Raw genomic sequence first — 20,161 nt, forward strand, 5'->3', positions numbered from 1 at the left:
AGTTGATTATTTTTCATATTCAATATAATATTCAACAGCTAGCGCTGTATCCATTTTTATACACACAAAGGAAGTGATCAACTGGGATATTTTGCTGAAATTTTCCCGCGGGAATGTCGTTTCTTTGCTTGGATTTGCAAAGCGTAAATTTTAAGTCATAAGTAGGTGAACAGTCATACATTCTATTTGTATGTAAACCGCTACAAGCGTATCTTTGTATATACAGTCGTAAAGGTAATTGTGAAAACTAAATGTACACCCGCATATTACTACTGTCCCGGATACTAAATACATTTTGTAAGTTAAAAGATTGTGTATTCACGTTTCACCTAAATTAATATTCCGCTGGCTGACTTTCTTAGCTTTTTAAAAGGATAATCTTGTTATAACTTAAAATATCACTTAATAAGACAATTTATCTGTTTGTTTCAAAGTGGAATCTAAAGTAGCCATCTTAAATTTGATGCTTAGCACTAAGAACTTCAAGTACGAATACCTACGTAGCAGCAAAGTAACTTAATTACCGTTCAACAGCATAGCCGTGACGTAGTCCTACGCAGCCCCGAACCTGAACGCACCCTACGTTTAACCAGTAGGTCATTACAGTCTTCACATAATATGACCTATTAAGTTTTTCTTGTACTTTTATGTGTAGGTGAGACAATAAATTAGGAAACATAATTCGGATAATATGTTTTTTTTTCTGATAAAACGAAATTGTCAAAGTACAGTCTATCTACAGATGTTTTCCCAGAATGCCCGTCCATGAAGTCGGGAATGCGTACCTCGGAAATAAGGACTAACGTAGTTGTTAGCGCTCTAGAGTGCTACATGCAATGTAGCCATAAAACCTTGTCCATATTCCCAAAAATTAACATTTTCAACTACACTTGTCTGTGATTACAATACGAATCAATTTTGAAGCCTATAGTCCAATAACTTTATAAAACACGAGTGACACAAAATGGGCGTGTCTTATAGCATAACCTAAAACGGTATTGACATCGCCTCGTAGTCATACATAGTATGTGCTACTTGAAAAATTGGTGGTTTTAAAATGTTTTTAAGTGTACAAATTTGAAATGGTATTAATATAAGTGATAAGGAATCATTCTTTGAATATTATGAGATGATAATTTCTATGTTGTTCTAGTCGGTTTTTATATCGTAAGCAACGACAGAGGAAAACCTGGCCGAGAAATGAAAGCAAATTTACATACCCTTTAGCGAATTATTAATAAAAGTAACATCTCTCCTATTCTTCTTAGATTCAATTTTCAAGAAATCACACCAAAAAAATTAATAGAGATTTAAATAACTTGGGGTTATCGTTCGTAAGATGAGTTATATTCCCATTAGAGCAATTATCAACATAAACAAATGGTGATAAAGGGGTTTTTGTTTGTCTTGTTTTATCAATAATCGATGCAAATTGTCAATGTTAAAAGACAATTGTGCAATTTAAGGATTTTGTAATACCATGAAATAGTAGGGAGATTTTACGAGCGAGCGCCTTAAATTGTATAACACATGCACGTAGCATCGTTTTGCGGAAAAGTTAGTGTATACATGTATTCATCTAAATATGCATTTATTTATCAACATGAATAAGTTCTTGGTAAAAACAAAAAAGTGCACGTTAGTGGCATAGAACTAGAATGACCGACTTCTTGTTAATAAACCTTTTGATAAGAATTTCCTGTAAAAGAATGTTTCTGATCGAATATAATATCGAATTTATATTCAGTATGACAATGGCATTAACCAGCCACACTGAAAAACAATAAAGCACCGAGGAGCAATTTAGTTGTTAATCTAAATGCATATCAATCAAAAACTGTCAAAATACTGTACGTCTTTATATTTAGATAATGACATGTTTGGTAGTGTTGTTACTCTGATGATTTAGCTACCCTTAAATTACAATAATCACCTTGTAAATTACCGTGCATTCATAAAATATTTTACACGATTTATACGATATTAGCGTTACTTTTTTAGCGATGCAAACAATAGGAGATCAGTGGATCATGAACCGTTGTACCAGTAGCTCAGGTAAATTAAGTCAGGTTTATAAAAGGAACCTGTCCAACTTAATTTGTAAATGAATTTTTGAATAACTTGTATAAATGTGTTGCAATATAAAGATGATGGATACGTTGCGTATCTCAGTTGCTGCTAATTATTTTATAATAATTATTATTATTATAATTAACTTTAGCTCGATCGGTATCACTCAACTTAATATAAATTTGTTATCTTTAAGTATTGTAAAAGTCACAGAATGGAGAATGAGACTAAATGCTTTGCATTTATATAATTTTAGCAAACTATCGGTATTAAATCAGATACGATGAAAGGCACAAATTCATCCTTTGAGGAACATATAGCTATCTTTCGGAATAAATAAGACGAAATGCCATTTTTATCGTTATTTTGACAAATAAAAGATAGTTTAAGTAAAGCAATACGTTGAAGTAGCAAACAAACTCATTTACGATATTTATTTCAAAAGGTTGTCCCTGTACGAACAATGATATATTTTCTGAAAATGTCGTGATAGACATAGTCGTTTTGATTGATGTGCACCATTATTTCAACTACTAGAAACGGTTTATTTATTTTGAGGTATTCAAAACAATTATATAAAAATATTTTTCAATTTCAATTGTCAGAAAAATATAATGCATTTAAAACTTTATAACTCAAAAAATATTAAACGCTTATGCTTTGTACATAAGTTTCGTGTTATATATACTGGCGAAAGATAAATCTAAGTTTAAAAAAAATAGCAAACAAAATATGAGCTACATATTGGAGCTAAAGGGACTTACTACTTGCTTTTGCACATACATGTACTAGTATGATTTGTGACTCCCAGACATGTCAATGATTTATTGTTCTACATGCACATCTTGGACGTTGTTTTCCAAAATATATAAAAGCGATAACAAGACTTTGACATTGAAAAGGGCTCAACATCAAATATAGCAAACAACTGCCAATATCACGCTTCGTTGCAAAAATAAGCGGGGATTTAAATAGAACATAACACAAACAAAATCGATCGTATTTAAAGCATGACCGACATTTAACGTGTGTGTACACAAGAAACTCAGTGTATTTCAACACAGCAGTGTATTTCAACATAATGACCTTGTGAAATGGCTAGGATAAGACTTTTACCAGATTAAATACATATCAATGATAATCTTGTTTGCTGTCTACGTGTATTATTCGTTTGAAGACAATTCTTACACCCTTAATAAATGTATTGTAACATGTTACGTTTGATTTCATTGGTTTTTTTTGCATTGTAGAACTCGTATATGTAATGTTTACTACTTCATTAATTTTTAGTATTGATAATTAAATGGCTGTTTCTGATAAAAACCTGTTAAATTGGTCAATAAACCCATTTTAGAAACAAATTAGAGAAACGGATATTACAAATGTAAGAATACATTCGTTTGATGCTTTTAATACTGCTATACATTCTAACAGTTTAAATATAACTTTTAAAGTTTATTTGTTTCATTTTAACGATCGCCAAATGTAATGCAGTGTTGGTACACTTGAACTCAACAACCGAGTTGCATTGACTCTAGGCAACAAAATTAGCTAGATCTTGCATTTATTCTGTCATTTTTTTAAAATATCGTTTGATTTAATTTACTGATCTGCCAATACCTTAAATCTAAAGATATGCTGGTAATATTTACATATTCTTGTTTTTTTTTTTTCAAACAGATATATTTTTCTGATCAATCCGACGGACTGGACGTGTCACAACCGCCGGTAAGTTTGGAAGAATCGAACTAATATGCAAATTTTAATCCTTGCGAGAAATGTGTGTATTTAATTAGTTTTCAAATTTTTAAAAAAAATCAAAATAATGTTCCAAATTGTTTTTGGTAGTAGTATCGTTAACCTATTAGACAGGTCCAGTACAATTTCCATATATAGCTTCAATAAGCTAAATAACTTTGATTAGTTATTCAGTGTAGCTTCATTGATTTACACATCTATCTTGAAGGCGTATGATTCCTTATTTGGAAGACAATCAGCATCTTCCCGAGACCAAGCTGACACACCATCTAATACAAACCAAAGAGTAAGTCAAATGGCATCAATATATTTTTAAATGGCTACAATCTTTCCGGTAAAATTTCGATTTTTTTTTCCCTTTTCTTATCATATTTGTTGTTGTGATTATTATTAGATATACCGTGATATTCTCATTATAAGCAGCTAGATAAGTTCACTTAAAGCATTAAGTCATAAAAGTTCATACATAAAACAGATTGCAATATGTATTATCTATCGGCGAAGAGTTGAAGAAACATAAGATATATATGAAATGATGCTGACAAGCATTTTTATCATGTTAAATGTAAGTAAGGTCAGGCACTATTTACACTATTTATAGTGTGCATTGACGACTTACAAGGTCAATATTTTGCATAATAAGCGGTTTTCTTTTAAGTTTTGTTTGTGACGTAATAAGGAGAAATTGATGTTCGTAACAATCACTTATTTTAAGGTGCGCGACACATCTGCACATAGCAAATATGATCCTTCGTCCTTGATAATTTTTCCAAACACGCTGGGGCTCATGTATTCTTTTTTCACCTTTAGGTGTACTGGGTAACTAGACTAAATTCCCACATCCGTAAATCAGATCTTTTTAGCATTACAAAGCTTTTGCTTCCAAAATAATTTTTACACGCTCATATATAAAAGGTGGAAACAATCAACATTCTCAGAACACAGGATAACTTGATATTTGTACGTAAACTATAAAAAAAAAAAAACCTACACATTTTTGCATCTTAACAAAATATCATTATTCTTTATAGATTCCTTTTTTTTTGCAGGATCAATCCATCCAAGAAGGAACAGCAGAAGCAAATAGAAAATTTAAATATTACATGATTTTGATTGTTATTTTATTTTTGGCTTCCATTGCTGCACTCGAAGTGGCTTATCAAAAATATTTCAAGCATAAAGGTAAACCCTCAGACTTTTATTTACTTAATAATTTGCATTTAAAAGATATAAAACAGTTTTTTAGTAAACTATTGTTGTATGATGTATTCACAAGAAAATGAGCTGCCAATAGTTTCATCAACATATCATATTATAATTAATACCATTGATAACACAGACCTTGAAATTGCCAAAAGTAGAGTCATTTTTGTTATACATGTATGCGTTGTTGCAACAATGCGTGTACATTCAAATGCTGATTGAAACAAAATTTATGCCTTCAATATTTTATTTTTAAGATGACAAGGAAGATACTTCTTCAGATGATGTTCGGTTATCACCCAACAATTCTTTCCCGGAGTATTCATCTTCCACATCTTCCTCGTACAATGATCATACCAAACCCTTGCCAGAGTATCCATCAACCACATCTTCCCCAAACATGTATCATAATACTACCAAACCTTCCGCAGATCATCTACCCGGTTTGTATTGGTCATTAATACATGCCTTAAAACGCAACGCAATTAACTAAGTTTTAACTTTTGCTTACAGATATGTTTAAACTGTATTTTAAAACAAATATCGAGTTAAGGCAATTGCTACAAAAAGCAAAAATCACTATGGTGGCATTTATTTCCCAGAATACACGTCTGAAATAATCATCAATTTAAATAAAATATATCTTCAATTTTGTTTGCTTATAGGAAGCTGATGAACACGTTTTATTGTGTTGTTCATGCAAAACATACGGAATACGAAGAAATCCATTTACGTCACATCAGTCAACGGAATACGGATAAACGTTACAACGTCTGAACGTCTCAATAGTTCTCTCAAAAGTGAGATTGACCAAATCACCAGTATATACTCTTTTGAACAATTCTTCATTCCAAATTCAATGGAGTTAGAAGGCTTTAAGATAGAAACGAAATGTATATTAATTGAAACTTCTCAAAATTCTATGGTTGTAAGTCAGGCTGATGTCTATTCATCGGTTGGGATGACAACTCATATCCCGATACATAAACTTTCAACTAAATATGTTATTGTCTCGACAAATCCGGTGAAATACTTCAGTCAATTTGCAGTTGCTTCAATTAATGAAAACACAATGATATCGATAACCTTCCAAATGAATGATACATTACAAATTGACGGGAAAATATATCGGAGTGGGGAAACTTTTAGCATCAAACTCAACCGTTATGAAACATACCAGATTCAACATACTGTGGACTTGACAGGAACGTTCGTTCAGTCATCTTTACCTATTGCCGTCTTCTCTGGAAATGATTGCAACAAATTAAATGGGCAAGGGTTTTGTGATCACCTAATTGAACAATTGCCACCGACATCAAGAATTGATGCAGTATATGTTGTTCCACCCCATCTGTACAGCAATACCAAAATACGAGTCATGGCCATCGATAAATCAACAATTTTCTACAATTGCACAAATAAGACTTTCTACAAGTCGTATGAGCGTCTGGAATACTTTGATATTGATATTTCAAGCAACGGAGTGTGTTATATTCAATCGAACGGACCTATTTTGGTAGCAAGTTTCGGTTTATCTTCTTCAATAAGCTACATCAGTGATCCTTCAATGGTTATTGTTCCAGGATTTCATCAGTACCAAAATTACTACAAAATAATAGTTCCTTTTGGATATGATTACAGCTATATTACAGTTATTATGGAACAAAGCGACAGTCTACTGCTTCTAAACGGCTACACAGTGGTATCAAAAAATATTCTTTATCAGGAATTCCTCTACTATAGTACTCATTTCAATGTAATGATAATACGTGTGTTCGCAGGTGAACTTATGGTAACAACAACGAAAAGCGATAAATTTGGACTAATGTGTGCTGGCATGACTTTTTTCAAATCCTTTGCTTTCTCAGGTAATTCTGTATTGTAATATTGGTTGATTTTTTTTCATTGTTGAAAGTAGAATTCCTTAAAATACAACATGATTGTTCTAAACTTGTGTTACGTGCTACATATAGAGAACAGTTAAAAATATGATTTTACGAACATGAGCATCAGCAGTTTATTTTTGTAAATTACAAATCTGGTTAAAATGGGCGTTCCTCGAGATATAATAAAATATCAGAATACATGATTAACATTAAGTTATTAAAGGAGAGAGAGAGAGAGAGAGAGAGAGAGAGAGAGAGAGAGAGAGAGAGAGAGAGAGAGAGAGTTGTATTTACGCATTATTTTGATATTTGTAGAATATAAATGTATATAGATTTTAAAATCATTAAAATATCCATGCTGTTTGTCGAACATATATTGCAGAATCTATTTACTGAAATATATTATTTAGAATTATGAACTCATTATGTTACTAATTGATCAGATTATAATTCATCGTTTATGTTTCATCATTTTAAACGTGAACGTGCAATCGTTGTCTATGAAAATAAAACAAAACGTTCTTTGTTAGTATATTAATTATTTATATTGTTACAGATCACAATACTGGTTTAACTGTTTTTGGGATATTGCCAATTATACTTTGATATTTCCCCAAACAAAAGCAAAAATTATTATTAAAAAGAAGATTTTTTTTTAAAAATGTTCAAAATATAAATAACTGACAAAAAGATCCTTTAAGCAAATGTCTTTCAAAGATAAATTAGATCCATAATTCAAAGAATCATCAACGATTATTCCGCCTTCTTAAGGCCTGATATTTTTTATCATTTCATTCAGATTTCATAAAACAAATTAAATGAAGAAAAATATATTCCTAATCAATATTGAAGAGATGAAAATCTAATTTATCACAGTCAATGTCTTAATATTTGATATATCTCATCAAGAAAGGTATGGATTATCTTTTGTTCTTCACCTTTTGCTTTTCCAATAAACGGATTACCCTACCGAAATAAAATGCATTTTTATTAGTATTTGTATTTACATGTATCTGTGCACCCTTTTTTCCGTTGCAAAGTCCCTTTAACTCTCAATGTTTAACACAAACAGGAAGAAAATACCATGGTGCACAATACCTTTTCATTGCTTTTAAATTATTTGCATAAAGAGACACAATTCGCGTATTTTATGTTTGACTCCACATATAAATATTTATCAAACGTTCATCAGAAAAAGCAACTAATGCACATTGCTTTATATATACTGTCAATACTGTATTTCATTAATTTCGTGGGTATCAATTTTCGTGGATTTTCTAAAAACCACGGTTTCAAGGATATGTAATTTCGTGGCCAATGATCCTATCAATACAAAATGTTAGTTGAAATTAAACTTCAATGAACATTTAATTTCGTGGATCAACTTAACAACGAAATCCACGAAAATTTGTATTTAACGAATATTGATGAAACCATGGTAGTTGGTCAGAGATAGTACTCTATATTTGTCTGTTTATTATCAATACACGTTTATCTGATATCCAACACATTTTAATGACAGTCAGTTAAAAAAAAGTTTTCCATTCATAAATTCTTTCCCTGTCGAAGAATTTTCATGATTTCAGGTCATTTGTTTCACAATAATTATGTTATTGGGTCTTTTAGTTTATAATATTGAGAATGAGATAAGCGTGTGTAATTAAAAAAACCCAGCACACATCACACAGATTTCATATGACTTACTTAACGCAGGGGGTATACAGCTATTTTCACATTATGCAATTAGCTACTCTGTTGAAATTTAAAGGTGCATACTTGACAAAGGATGATGTTTATGCATGGATATTTACTATTATGACAACGACCAGGAAGAGAATTTAATACAATGATCACTAAGCTGGCACTTATAAAAAGAAAATTCAAAATAAAGTTACTGAAAAAACCATTGCGAATCAACACATCAGATCATCAGTTTGGGATAGTCAGTCTTAACAAAATGTATTCCGATAGGTCTGAGGTAAGTTGTATCTGTATAAGTCTGAGGTTGTATCAGTATAAATCTGAGGTAAGTCGTATCTGTATAGGTCTGAAGTGCGTCATTACTGTATACTGTGGAATCATTTTATTTCGTGGGAGTCAATTTTCGTGTAAATTGTTGGAGAAGTCGTATCTATATGGGTATGAGTTAAGTCGTATCTGTATATGTCTAAGGTAAGTCGTATCTGTTTAGAAATATATGTCAAGGTCAGATACTCGTTATGTATTGTTTGGTGAGTTTATTTTGTTTTGAAGGCCTGACTCGCTCATTTAAGATTTTAGATTTTTTGTAAAGTCAACGAGTATAAGAATTTTCTTTTAGTTATTATTGTTTTTTGGTTTTTTGGTTTTTTTTTTGTTTTGTGATCGGCTTCGACCGATCACAGTTGTGTCCATATGAGATATCCGGCAAATTTAACTATTTGCGCACGCATTGCGCCTTGCACTATTTTATTTACTATGCAATGACAACCTTATTCAAATCTTTAATTAGATGTAGAGTACTGAAACAGTAATCTTATCTGTTTACCCTGAAAATAAAACATTTATTGTGTTACATACATAGTGATTTAAATCACGTTTTTTTTTCACATATTCGTAAGAATATTAGACGGAAGTATAATTCGCCTACTAAAAGTAAAGCTCATTCATGCCTTGCCATTTCGGAAATCAATAAAACGGTGCTATATATAGTTTACTGCATGTAGCGTATATGATATAAACAGAGCTGACAATATATAAATAGTGCCTGTTTGGGAGTGTAACAGTTGAAATTGACATCCCCGAGGAAACCGTTGTCAACCGACGCGACAATCCTCCGAAACAGGCACTATTTATTTTATTAAACCAATTGTCTTCATTTTAGAGAATATTTTTACTGCTTTTATATAGAAATGACGTGAATTCTCAGCGAACCGTACGCGCATAATTTACGCGCACGTAACATTTCGTTGTGTTACCCGTTGCTAAGTGTGTTGCTAACGCTGAGGGTAATAAAACGGATTATAAACTGAGTCTAAACCAATCAGATTTAAGTATTTAACATGAAAGTATAATAAATGATATATAATGCCGACCATTCCTTTAAAAGGAATACTTGTTTTTGTTTCGGGTTTTGTTTTTGTTGTATTGGGGTTTGTTTTTGTTTTGGTTGGGTTTTTTTTTTTTTTTTGGGGGGGGGGTCTTGTTTGGGTTTTTGTTTTTTTTGTTTTTTGTTTCTTGAAATTCTTTTCTAAATATTCACTACCACAAAGTGATTGTGTTGATATTAGGATGAAAGAGATCATTTGCTTTTCTTTTTAAAATAAGTGGCATTTTATATACATCATATAGCAAAAACGTAATGTGCCCATCTGTTTTTTATTCATTCATACCAGGTATACTGTAAAAGTGGTTAATTACGCAGGTGGTTAAGTACGCGTTTTCTAGGGCCAATCAATACGCGTAAGTGTTAAATACGCGGTTTCAGGATTTACTATTCTTCAGTTTTATTTTTTTTATATCATACACGCGGGGGTATTTTACGCGCTTTTAAGATAACTGCGTCCATGTAACTGGGGTAAATTTCCCCTTGGCGTAAATAAACACTTTAATAAACACTAAACAATTTAACGAATTTAATCAGTTGCTGATTGTTTTATCAATTATGTTCAGGGTTCAAGAGGGTCCGGATACGCACAGTTTTCAGCTATCAGCAGTTCAATCAATTCAAAACAGGTATGTTATTTAGTAAATAATAATTTTACGAGAATCAAACATTTAAAAATGCATTTTATACCGGTTTTTAATATATTGTAGCTAAGACTCGCTTGCCAAGTATTTTTCAATATTAATTTTAAATAATCTCATAAAATTGATGATACCAATGTGTTGGTTAAGAGTTTTGTTAAAGATAAAAATGTTACCTTTTGCAGAGCATAGCAATATACACGGTGATTTCCAATTCAACTTCAACTACATATGATAAAATTTCAGAGGTAGGTATTCAAATAGAAGAAACGATATCCTATGTATTAAATTAACTTTGTTTTTGAAATTGATCCTTATTTGTAGTAAATACATGTACGTTCCAATAAATCACTAAATTCTATTTTTTTTATAAACAATATATGTGTGAAAAAATGAGATTTGTAGAAGAAAAACCTGTAGGTTAATGCTAAATTGTTATTTTAATGAAATGTATATTTTGTGTTTCTTTTTTAAATGCAGGGCTTTTATGACAGACAGACTGGTAAATTCATAACACCAAAATCGGTAAGGATTACACTTGATTAACATTGATGAAGATTCTGTTTATAGTTCATCTATCCAGAATGGCAAATCACTGGGTTTTTTTTTTTATTACTGGATATGTATATATAAATTGACAATCTGGCCAATGGGACTTATATATCCTTAACAGACCTGGTAAAATATTCACATTTAAACCCACTCTACTAAATTACATCAAGATATGGTTTTTTAACAAGCGCAAAACATGCAAATGGAAAAAAATCACTTTAATTTTGGGGGAAATCAACTCTTGAAATTTTACCGCTCGTCATGAAGATAAAGTTTCCTGTGATCTTTAAACTGGAGACTTTACGTTATGATACAGAGAAACAACACTTTATTGCGGCATAGAGATAGACATCTAAATGTGGCGATATATATTGATACCCAATGCGTTAAAATCGCCATTCTGTGATGTAATGAATTTACCGGGCGTAAATGATCCTCAAAGCTGAAAACGGCTTGTAAATAGGCACTGCCCGCCATATTTCTGCTTCTAATTGCTATTCCTACAACCCTCATATTACAACATATCCATTTAGGCCTGTTCATGTTTTTGTTTAGATCCGTCTGAAGCCACAAGGGAAATGTATACCCGCAAACCTCTTAATAGTTTAGAGTATTTCGATGTAGCAGTACATTGTATCACCTGTATGAAGCTAGTATATTTGGCCACTCTGTTACTCGGTCGCGATGAAAATTATCAAATTTTACGCATTTTCGTAAAGCCAGGGGACTAATACATGAAAAACAACAGGTTAATGCATTATAAGCAAACAGAAAATGCACATAATAAGAGAGAAATACATAAACTCCATAGATCACAAAGAGAATATTGCACATCGATTATAGGTTTCGTGTGTATTGGAATCAAAAGGGATCATATATCTGTGTGACGGACGGTGCCTATATACATGCGGTGTTGAGCTTTATATCGGGTGGAAATTTACTCTTTTAAAGCTCCAATTGCTTCAAATAATTATAAATGCCTTGTATTTTGACTCTCTGGTACTTAAACAAGCATGAACATGTTTATTTGTATTATCCTGTTTTGCATATTCATCATAGGACACGTTTTATATGCAAGATCAATTCACACAACAAATGTCCGAAAGATGATTAAAGCATTGTTAAAATAATACTAAACACCTACATTAACGATACCATGGCTGCATTAATGTTTGTTGAATACCATTTTATACAATTTTTATTGTTGTTGATTTGATCAATAAATTTAAGAATCATTGATTTCCAAAATCCTGTAGCATACTTTTTTGATGTGATCGTTAAAAGCAAATTCCCATATTATTCAAAATTTGACTATCCCTTAATCAACGACAATTGGTATAAAACAACAATTAAAGAGATAATATAACAGTTATTTCGTCTTTTTTAAAAACAGCAGTTTTGTGTTGCAGGGCCGACAGGGGAAACTTCCTAGAATTAAAGATGATAATCCTGATCATGTAGAACAGGTATTAGTTCATATTTAAAAAAAAAATCCTAAGATACTGGACATTCCTCATTTTATGCGAGTACTTAATTCAGCGATTCAACTGTTTAGCATCAAGTTGAAAAATATAAATTCACAAAAGCCGATTTTTTTAAAATCACAGTTTTCACTAAGTACATCTGTCCGAAAAAAACAAAAAACGAGATTTTATTATCTATGCTTTTTGCATGATTTTACATGGCTAATAATTCCTTGCGTTTATTTCGGAATTTAAAGTAGTGGTGATGACAATATACTCGTTTAATATTTCAATTACCGGATAATACTGCTGTAGAGGCAGACGTATTCGTTGAGGATATAATTTTGTTATATTCGTTGGCAGTATAAATAAATGAAATTAAATCCATGACGCATTTTTTAACCAAAGTATTAATAAATACAGAGTTGATAGGTAATACATTTTAAAGATAACGATATGACGAAATTAAATGCCAACGGAATTTTATTTGGTTTTAGAACAACGAAATTTTAACCCAACAAAAATATGTGCCAATACAGTATGTCATTCAGATTGCTGATTGATTATTAAACGTATGGAAAGTTAACAAATGGGAACTGTGAGCTTCAGACATCAAAGAATAACAGTCATAAAATATCTTTGAAAAAAATATAAAAAATAAAACAAAAATATATAATATTATTGTTCATGCTAATGTCCGTGTATTTGATTCTGTGTAAGTAATATCTGTAGAGTATGAGATAATTGATTAAGAATACCTTGTACAGAAGCATATTGATGTTGATTTGAATTAGCGTACTGCTAAATGTTTCTTTTATTTTTTTTCTTAAACATATACACGTGTATTAAGCAAATGTACTTGATTGAGCCGAAGTTATATTTGACCAATAACGCAAAAGATAGCGAAAGATAACTTCCGCTAAATCAAGCACATCGCTTAATGCCATGAATATTTGCATATGAATAATCACATTCAGGAATACGCTAATACAAATCCACGCAAACTTGTTAAAAATCTAGATTCCGCACAATATAGCTCACACGCCAAATGTTATATGTTTAGAGCAATGAAAAATAATCTCAATGTTGATTTCTATAGAAAAACTCCAACAGTAACAAGGAACATACTAGAGACTCAAAACGTCCATGTATTATTGTCATCCTGTCAGTTTTTGCCGTTGTTATCTCGACTATCGTTGCAACTATTGCGGTCCTGTACCTTCAAGGACAAGGTAAGATACAATCAATAACTATGTGTCAGAAATTTTCGTACGATATGGTTCACTACTCAAACGTATTGACGGCGTGGTCTTTTCAATGTAATGTAACATATTGTTTTAATTATGCTTTATCGACAAAGAGTTCTATATGAGCAGCTCTGTACTCGGAAGAACTCGCTTTTCTTTAAGGTGGCTTACAACATCTGAAATTAGTTCCTCAGATCTGCAGAAACTTACAATATTATAATAGATTCTGTGATGGATAAAAATTCAAATAAGTAAAATAAATGCGATTTTGCATAGAAAATCATATTTTTAAAGATTTTATTTAAAAAATGTCAACAATAGCCCCGTACGGATTCAAACGTTTGTTTTGCAGTTCACAAGCCCGATCTTCTAACAAATGTTATGACGATATTTGACCAAATCGCAATCTTATGACGTAGTGTCTTAAAAAGTATAAGTCTAGTTGTAGTGGTGTACCTTAAGGATATACACTATATGAGAAGGATGTGTGTAATGATTGTCTTATAAATTCATTGGTCGCACTTAAATTATTATTTTAAAATATTATTCTAAAAGGCAAGTTAAAATGAGAATACTTTTCATAATAAGAAAATAAAATGTATCTTCAATATTTTATTTATTTGAAAAATAAAATATAAATGTGCTACGGATTCTTATCTTTTCAAAACCCACAGTTTCTATAACTTTTATGTTTTACAGATTCCCCCAACGATGACGGAAATATGTTGCGCCTTAACCGAAGCTATCTAAGAAAAAATAATGGAACCGGTAGGATTCACCTTTGCTTGACAGAATAGGGTTTGGAATCGTTAATAAATTATGTCTAGAAATAATAAGCTAGTAAAAATGGATTGTATGTCCTACAGAAATCTTCAGTGACTGCAAAGATCTAAAGCTGTTTGGAAACGACAGTGATGGACTGTACACTGTATACCCCGACCCACTTACAGAGATGCCAGTCGTCGTTTACTGTGATATGACAACAGACGGTGGAGGATGGACGGTAATAAAATCCAAGCAGATCTAGAGGGGTGTCAGGGGGTTCTAACCCCCCCCCCCTATGTAAAACTTAAATAACCCCAAATGCATCATAATATGACCAAACATATGTCCCCCCCCTTCCTCAGGCAAAGCAATAAACCCCCCCCCCTCTGATTTTTTTCTGGATCCGCGCATGGATCTAATGTCTAACTATCATTTATCAGTAAAAGATTAGAGTCTAACCAGCATTATATTATTTGGTCACATGTATCATTAAAAAAGAAAAATAGTATTGTGAAAAGCAGTAATACGGAATATAAGATACTTTTCAAAAAATGATGAGAAAATGAATAATACTTCAAATACACATTCTGTATAGTTCTGTATGTACCAAAATGTCTTTTTATTCTTCTAAAAATGAAGGTGTTCCAACACAGACGAGACGGGTCTGTTAATTTCTATCGTCTATGGGACAGTTACAAGAATGGCTTTGGAGAGGCATCAGGGGAGCATTGGATTGGTATGGATTTATAACCTGTTAATTATTACAGAGGCGTGTGTATTTGTTTAACGAATTTCTTTTAAAAAGGAATTCATCGAGGCATTACACACTGTCATAATTTTGTTTTTGGTTTGAATGTGTTTTGGTGTCCGGCAAGATACTGTGCTATGAAGTGGCGTTGGAGTTTTTATTTGTACTGTTTCTTTTGTTTCTTGATTTTTTTATCATGATTGAATACTTTAAGTTTTCAATTCGACATACTTTGTTTTGCAGGTAACGACAATCTTCACAAGCTAACTTTTTTAGGAACCACTGACTTGTATGTCCGTCTAGAGGCATTCAGTGGGGGCTGGTATTACGCCAAATATAGCGACTTTAAAGTAGCTGATGAATCTGATGAATACAGACTGAGTCTAAAAGCCGGGTCGTATGAGGGAAATGCTGGTAGGTTATCCTTGTTATAGTTTATATAGTTTATTTGGATAAAATGAACGTTTTGAAATAAAATGTAAATGATTGCATAGTACTTGTAGAATCATTTTAATTAACAGAACACATTTTCATAAATTTTAATTTTTTTTTCTCTCTACATTTTCGTATTTGTGAGAATTTAATCAACAGTTGCATCCTTATTTTCTGCCATAGTACCACAGCAACTAACGATCTTCTTAGACTTAAAAAAAACCACAAATCATTAAATACTTTATTTGTCCATTGGTTTGAACACGCTCTTCAAATTGGACACTCGTACCACCTATTGATACAAAAAAAAGAAGAAAAATGATAGAAATATATGTATATGTATAACACAAGCAGCTGAGCAATCCTTTCCATGTCAACGTTTCCTTAGCATCACGCCCCCCCCCCTCCTGTTTTGATCAAATTAATATTTAAATCTTGAGCCAAATTTGTTATACATGTGTATCATTTTATATAGGCGACGGCATGGACAATCACGGAAGTACAGATCCAAGCGGCATGAAATTCAGCACCATTGACAGGGATAACGATAACGCCCCCGCGCTGTGTACTCTTGCTCGCCGGGGGGTGTGGTGGTATAACGTTTGTACGCTTACAAACCTTAATGGGATTTATGGAAACGGAGACTGTTTGACAACTGAAACATGTAACTTTTGGTATCTGATAAGTTCAAGCTTTGTCGGTGTGAAAACTTCCTATATTATGGTTCGGCGTTTAGAAAATCAATTTTATTGTGCATCGTGTAAGTCTAGTAAATGATCTGATGTTTGAACTGTATCTTCATTATTATTCCGATGGTTTAGGAATAGTTTTGATTTATTGTTTTAGGTAGTTTTTTGATTTAAACTTTTTTGTTTTTTTTTATATTATAACAAAAATGTGTATTATATTCATTGTATTGTTATCTATACATTCATATATAAATTAATGTTATATGATCAATTAAGTATTTCTATTAATATTTCATTGTGTCTTACATCAGACATGCAATTCTAGTTAAAATGCCTCGTATCATGTTCAGTTATTTGTTGTTTACCTGTCAAAAACCTATTATAGACGTGATTCACCAAATCATTTACATGTTCTGAATTATCGTTCGTGTTTTGACACTACCCCCGTACATTGTTTACATTTTTACGAAATCAATTTATTTGCTTTGACACGTTATTAGATCGAGTAAATGCATGATCATTGTTTAAAACATGTTTATATTTACAAAATTAATCACCCTGTTCAGTTTCATGCCATTTTAATGCTCTTTCCGCGAGATAATCGTCATTTTACCGCTCAAAAATTTCTATGTACGGAATATGCTTCACGAACCGCTTCACTCTTCAACATGCAACGTATTCTGACACTTATTTTTGTGTTAGCAACATTTCTTAATTTTGTGTTATATCATGTATTATTGTATTTAGATGCTGACCACTATTTTCCCGTAGTTTTACCTCAGTGTGGTCAGTGATTGCTTTTATCGGTCACCTTGATTGATGAACTGTGTCTTCATAGCGAGCTTCCATATTCAAGTGTATCGCTACGCGCACTACTTCAGAAGGTGCTTAATTTCAATTTTTTTAAAGTGTAAAATATTGCAAGGATGTGTATTAAGGCTATATGCGTATTTTGACATAGAAATATGTGTCCGTGTTATTAAATTAATCCTGACAAGGCTTTGTATAGGAATAACATGTTTTTTTATTATTTAAAATTTAAAAATAAAATATTTTAAATATGCTTGTTCTGAAATATAGGATACTTGTCCGGAATGTCCATGATCCGTACAGATTTCTGATTGGTTGTTTGTGTCCAGACAGAAAAGGACAAGTATTCGTTGTTTGGAGAAGTTTATACATATATACTAGTTCCAGCAGCAGTATCACTTGAACACTCGTTCACATCCCGTTCGGTTAAGCACTCATAAGTTCAAATAGGTTATTCATTTTGATAACGAGTTGTCCGGATGTCCGGATAAGGCTGACTGGATTATTTACAATTTACTGGAAATTATGAGGACTTAATTAGCATACCTAGTACAAATGGGGAGGGAGTTTGATTTTACCAGATAGAATTAAACTTTTTGTTTTGACTAAAGCTTTCCGATCGGCGCAAGTTTATGCATTTAATATTTATTAATTCAGTACAATTCCTATACGCTGTTTATAGTTGATACTGAGCTTGTGAACGACAAATCCGTTAGATACTTGTAACATTTTATTTTCTTTTTGAAACGTTTATAGCCCCGGGTTTCAGGTTGTATTGTTTGAAATGGTCAGTATCTTTGTCTGTGTTGTGATATTTATATATTAAGCCATCCTGAATAAATAGATGTGTGTTAGAAAAACGGTGTTTTTCTTTTGTTGCAAGGTCCGCTCGACTTGTTACAAGCTGGTGTCAAAAGTGGGATGCTGCATTTTTTAAGAAGCATCCGGGATTCGAACTTATGTTGTTTAGTGGGGGGTTTTGATAATTTTTCAAGGCTGATGTTTACTTTTCAAGTATCTTCTTGTGGTTGAGTTTTATCCTGGTGTTATAATGGCATCCCCGATCCTGAACTTATTCTACATGTTCAACACCCAGAAGTTGACGACGATCGTCCGAATGATCTCCAGGAATACTTCGATGCTGACCAAGACAAGGTGGCGGTGACTGGAGGCGAGACTCGGAGCAGCGAGAGGGTTGAACCTGAAACCGGAAGCTTTTACAGGTGGTGATGATTGGCAGGTGTACATTTCAAATTTTGAGGTGTGCGCGGGGATGAGAAGATGGAAGGTTGGCGCTAGTAGCTTGTTTCCGATGTCCTGCTCGCACTTTTTACATAAGTCTACCCATTAAGTCCAGACAGACGTACTCCGTACTGGTTGACAAACTAGAGCAGGGATTTGGAAGTTCTAGGCAGCAGAATCGTTGGTTATTTAGATTTGAATATAGGAGACGAACCCCTAATGAATCTATAGTGGCACTTGCCGATGATTTAAGACAGATGTCAGAGAAAGCCTACCCTAACTTAGATGCCTTAGCGCAGGAAGCACTGTCCATTAATCAGCTTTATTAACGTATTACATTAGAAATAAAGTTGCATAGACAAGGATTGCCAGACCATAGCAGATGCGGTAGAGGTCATTGAGCGTTACGAGACCGTTCTTGGTGAAGAGAAAAACGGAAACAGACTGTAAGCGGAAACAGACTGTAAGAGCGATTGCTGACGATAAGGAAGTCAAGAGGAGGAACTTCGGCAGCAGTGCAGATACAATTCTTCGAGAACTGACAAGATACCCTGAAGCAAATAGTGACGAGATTGGAACGCCTGGAATCCGGACAGACGGCAAAGTTTGGTGGAAAACAGAATCAAAACAACAGGCAATGTTTCATCTGCCGCGCCACTGATCATTTCATGAGGGAATGTCCGATGTATCAACAAAAATCAGAGACCAAGAACAGACCATACGATGGCAGAGAAACTTCAAACCGTCGAGTTTTTAGGTCCGAGTACGCCGGATGATGAACATAAATTTAGACTAGGATGAATACATTTGTTAAGGGCATATTAGTAAAATTAAAAGAAATTGGACGATGGCCTTTTTGTATCTGGGTTGGTTGGTGGAATTTACGTAAATGATCAATTTAAAAAGCATTTTTTGACAACATAACCTCTGATGTCAAACCTCGACTCAGAGATAAAGAGAGGACACCAGTGAATGTGAACAACAGAGAAATTACTATCTATGGTCATACAGAGATTCCAGTCACTTTTGGTCCAGTTAAATGCAGTTTGCCTGAAGTTGTGTGTGATGTTCTAAATGAAGGCATACTTGGTCAAAATGTCTTGATGAAAAATGTAAAGAAGCTAGACTTGCAGAAGATGGTGCTCATTGTAGACCAAGACAATATCCAGTGCTGGAGTTCAACTAATACCACCTCTTGTTTGCCAGAAAACTAAGTTGATCTGATGACCCGTAGTAGGAAGCATTTAAATCTTGGAAGTATCCCTGAAATTAATGAAACTGCTCATAAAATTCCAAAGTGTCTTTGCAACATCCTCTGATGACCTAGGGAGAACAAATTTGGTACAGCACACCATCAACACTGGTATAGCCAATCCGATCAGACAATGTCCTAGGCGGTTGCCATTCGGAAAACGTGAGGTGAAAAAACAGGAACTAGAAAAAATGTTGAGGCGAGATGTGATAGAGCCATCTAGCAGCGCCTGGTCATCACCGATCGTCCTCGTCACCAAGAAAGATGGGTCCACCAGATTTTGTGTTGACTATCGCAAGCTAAACGATGTCATAATCA

At 32.9% G+C, this 20,161-nt stretch overlaps 2 protein-coding genes across 3 annotated transcripts; both read left to right on the forward strand.

The window, feature by feature from the left end:
• The first annotated feature begins 3,501 nt into the window (after positions 1–3,501).
• LOC128172411 (IgGFc-binding protein-like) lies at positions 3,502–7,441 on the forward strand. Of its 2 annotated transcripts, none has more exons than XM_052838210.1 (5): positions 3,502–3,798; positions 4,037–4,114; positions 4,878–5,010; positions 5,289–5,474; positions 5,697–7,441. In XM_052838210.1, the coding sequence occupies exon 5, from the start codon at positions 5,729–5,731 to the stop codon at positions 6,914–6,916; it is 1,188 nt and encodes a 395-aa protein (XP_052694170.1). In that variant the 5' UTR covers positions 3,502–3,798; positions 4,037–4,114; positions 4,878–5,010; positions 5,289–5,474; positions 5,697–5,728; the 3' UTR covers positions 6,917–7,441. The 2 variants fall into 2 exon arrangements, with proteins under 2 accessions (XP_052694170.1, XP_052694171.1); XM_052838211.1 differs by having other exon boundaries at positions 3,505–3,798; positions 5,697–6,276.
• A 1,334-nt stretch (positions 7,442–8,775) lies between these two features.
• LOC128172403 (microfibril-associated glycoprotein 4-like) lies at positions 8,776–18,203 on the forward strand. The gene is made up of 11 exons (XM_052838202.1): positions 8,776–8,895; positions 10,569–10,631; positions 10,829–10,891; positions 11,124–11,168; positions 12,605–12,661; positions 13,758–13,890; positions 14,605–14,673; positions 14,772–14,908; positions 15,310–15,406; positions 15,662–15,832; positions 16,326–18,203. The coding sequence occupies exons 1-11, from the start codon at positions 8,875–8,877 to the stop codon at positions 16,625–16,627; spliced, it is 1,158 nt and encodes a 385-aa protein (XP_052694162.1). The 5' UTR covers positions 8,776–8,874; the 3' UTR covers positions 16,628–18,203.
• Positions 18,204–20,161: the final 1,958 nt, after the last annotated feature.

Source organism: Crassostrea angulata, chromosome 2 (genome assembly GCF_025612915.1).
Source record: "Crassostrea angulata isolate pt1a10 chromosome 2, ASM2561291v2, whole genome shotgun sequence".
NCBI lineage: Eukaryota > Metazoa > Mollusca > Bivalvia > Ostreida > Ostreidae > Magallana > Magallana angulata.

Coding starts and splice junctions, on each gene's coding strand:
- LOC128172411 (XM_052838210.1), top strand. CDS start 5,729: ATGCAAAACATACGGAATACGAAGAAATCCATTTACGTCACATCAGTC.
- LOC128172403 (XM_052838202.1), top strand. CDS start 8,875: ATGTATTCCGATAGGTCTGAG. Junction 10,632..10,828: donor GTTCAATCAATTCAAAACAG/GTATGTTATTTA, acceptor TACCTTTTGCAG/AGCATAGCAATATACACGGT. Junction 10,892..11,123: donor CATATGATAAAATTTCAGAG/GTAGGTATTCAA, acceptor TTTTAAATGCAG/GGCTTTTATGACAGACAGAC.